General features: G+C 39.6%; 1 protein-coding gene across 1 annotated transcript in view; it reads left to right on the top strand.

Annotated features, from left to right (window-relative positions):
- Positions 1-2,485, top strand: part of E2F8 (E2F transcription factor 8) — an 11,145-nt gene that overhangs the window by 5,781 nt on the left and 2,879 nt on the right. The window contains exons 8-11 of the mRNA XM_017743642.1: positions 1-92; positions 640-724; positions 981-1,464; positions 2,276-2,485. The exon at positions 1-92 is cut by the window's left edge and continues 2 nt beyond it; the exon at positions 2,276-2,485 is cut by the window's right edge and continues 2 nt beyond it. Coding sequence (XP_017599131.1) covers positions 1-92; positions 640-724; positions 981-1,464; positions 2,276-2,485 — 871 coding nt within the window. The remainder of the gene's footprint in view (positions 93-639; positions 725-980; positions 1,465-2,275) is intronic.

Here is a 2,485-nt window from a genome sequence, read left to right as displayed (position 1 = left end):
GCATTCATCTCTAATAAAATTAGTTAAGAGTATAGAAAACGACAGAAGGAAGATCCAGTCTGCTCCAACCAGCCCAGTTAAAATAAGTGCCAGTATGTATCTTTTTATAATTTTTCTTTTATAACTTCTTTGCCTTTGTTTTTAAGTCAGAAGAAAACAAAGTCTTGCATTAAATATTTGGGCTTGCCTTCTTCTCACAAGACATGCAGATGTGTGGTGGTGCCTCCTTTCAAAAAATAAATCTTTAGAACTGTCAGAAATATAGAAATGTCTACAAACCTTCTGTTAGGGTAGAATCACTGAATCTCTGAATATTGGATCTTCTCTGAACTTGCTTTGTTGTAGAAACTCTGCTTTGGAACATACTATCTAAGCAGTTCTATATTCCAAAAAATGGCCAGAAAATTATCTGTCAATGTTCATGTTCTTGCTAGGGATTCTCTTTGGGGCCTTTAAAATTTGTTTGATGTAAGCTGTCATCCAGTTGATCAAATCAAATCTGGGCTGAGTTTGAGGATAAGTTGTCTCATTAAATGTGTATGTTACATTACATAACGCAGTCTCCTCCAATTAACTTTGAATTTTAACTTCTGAATTTGATGTACTAACAGTTTGGATTTGTTTTTCTCCTCCAACCAGGTACTTATCAAAGTTTACCAGTTTTCCCCAATACAGTAGCTCAGTTTCCAGCAATCACTAAACATCAGCTGGAAGGACAATCCAAGTAAGTTTGCACAAGTTTAAAGGTGAGAAGCTTTATGATGTCACTGGCCTTTAAGTTAATGTTAAGCTCAGTTCGAGTGGGGCAATAGCCTGCAAAAACCACTAATCCCTTTTTTTCATTTATTTTCTTTTTATCGGATTGAGAAGTACAAGTTCATGTTAACTCTTTGTATTACAGTAGATAATTTGTCAGGGCATTCATTAAAAATTAACATTAAAATACATTTGGGCTTTTTTTGTTTGTTTTTTTGCTTAAGGACAGCAGAAGAGGTGCAAATGAAATGTGCCCTGTCCTCGCCTGAGGCTGTCCCCAAGCCTGAACCCTCTCAGCAGCCAGCTCTGAGCCAGCCCCTCGGGGTGTGCCCTTCGAGCCACAGCTCAGTGTCACCAGTCATCCTACCTCATCCTCAGTCTGGGGTTTCATATGCAATATATCTGCACCCTTCCCAAGCCCACACTGTGACAACCTACAGCCCAGGCTTCATGTTGCAGCCTCTGCCATGTGCTAACGTAACTGGAATTAAGAGTAATAATTCCAAAGTATTAAATAAAATAACCTCTGAGGAAGGGGACGCCCAGAGAGGTGTGGAGGAGCCAACAAAGTCCTTGGCAGCTGAAGAAAGACCCGATACGAAATCAGAAACTTCATCTCGGCGGTGCCTTAAAAGATCACAAGCATCACCAGAGAATAATTTAATTAAAAGGTGTAAAAGTGATGAGGAAAGCCTTGATACTTCTTCGGTAAGTTAAATTAGCTTTAAAATGCCATTTTATAGCTCAGTGATGTTGCCACCTACTCATTTTCAAAGTGATGTAGGAGCCTGCCGCTGAGTGTGGGCGTTTTAAATAACATCAGGCTTGAAGAGATGGTGTTCATTTGCTGTGCTTGCTGATGCTTGAGGGGCTGGGGTTTGTATCTAAAAAGACAAAGTGTACAGGTGTCGTGAAAATAAAACAACTCCCAAAACACTATGTCAAAACGTACCTATTTATGTATGATTCTGGAGTAGGTCAGGTTGAGAGCGAGGTTGGAAGGAGGTGATCTTTAAGGTCCCTTGAATTCTAGGATTCTATAAACTTGCTGCCATCCATTCTTGGCTTTAGAGGTGTAGGAGGGAAAGTGGACATATAAAATTCACTGGACAGGGAACGTCCCAAAATCCTGATACCCTCTAAATATTTCCACCCAGTTGTTGTAGGCATAATAGAAGAGCACATGAAGAGAATAAAAGGTTCAGATAATGTATATGGAGAGACTGGGGCTGGATTGCTTTCTACTCCTCTGCTGCTGATTGTTTAGCATCTCTGTAAATTATAAATCTGCTGCAAATTTGGCTTGCCAAAACAGTCATCATATGCTATGGGTGTGTTATGACAGCACATGCTATCAAACATCCTAGCTGGGAAGGAACAAGAGGTGATAGCATGGACCTGGCTATCTCAGTGACCAGAAATTTTTATAGCACAAACTTGGGAATGAGGAAAGGGCTGTAACTGACAATGTTAAGCCTTACCACATCTGCCTTTCTTTCTGTATGTACTTTTTTCAAAGGGAGAATCCACTAAGAATGAGAAACCACCTTCCAACAGCTCACAAACTAATCACGGATTGGACAATGTCCAGGAAGAGAGACAGAATGAAACCAAAACAGTAGATCAAAACATGGCAAGTTGCTGTGACCAATGTATAAAAGAAAATATTCCAGAAGATGAAGATAAAATCAAAACAAAACAAGACATACCTGTGACATTTGCCATTCCT

This window comes from Corvus brachyrhynchos, unplaced genomic scaffold (assembly GCF_000691975.1).
Source record: "Corvus brachyrhynchos isolate BGI_N302 unplaced genomic scaffold, ASM69197v1 scaffold169, whole genome shotgun sequence".
Taxonomy (NCBI): Eukaryota; Metazoa; Chordata; class Aves; order Passeriformes; family Corvidae; genus Corvus; species Corvus brachyrhynchos.
The sequence above is the reverse complement of the archived record's forward strand: the minus strand, read 5'-3'. Positions and strand labels throughout refer to the sequence as shown.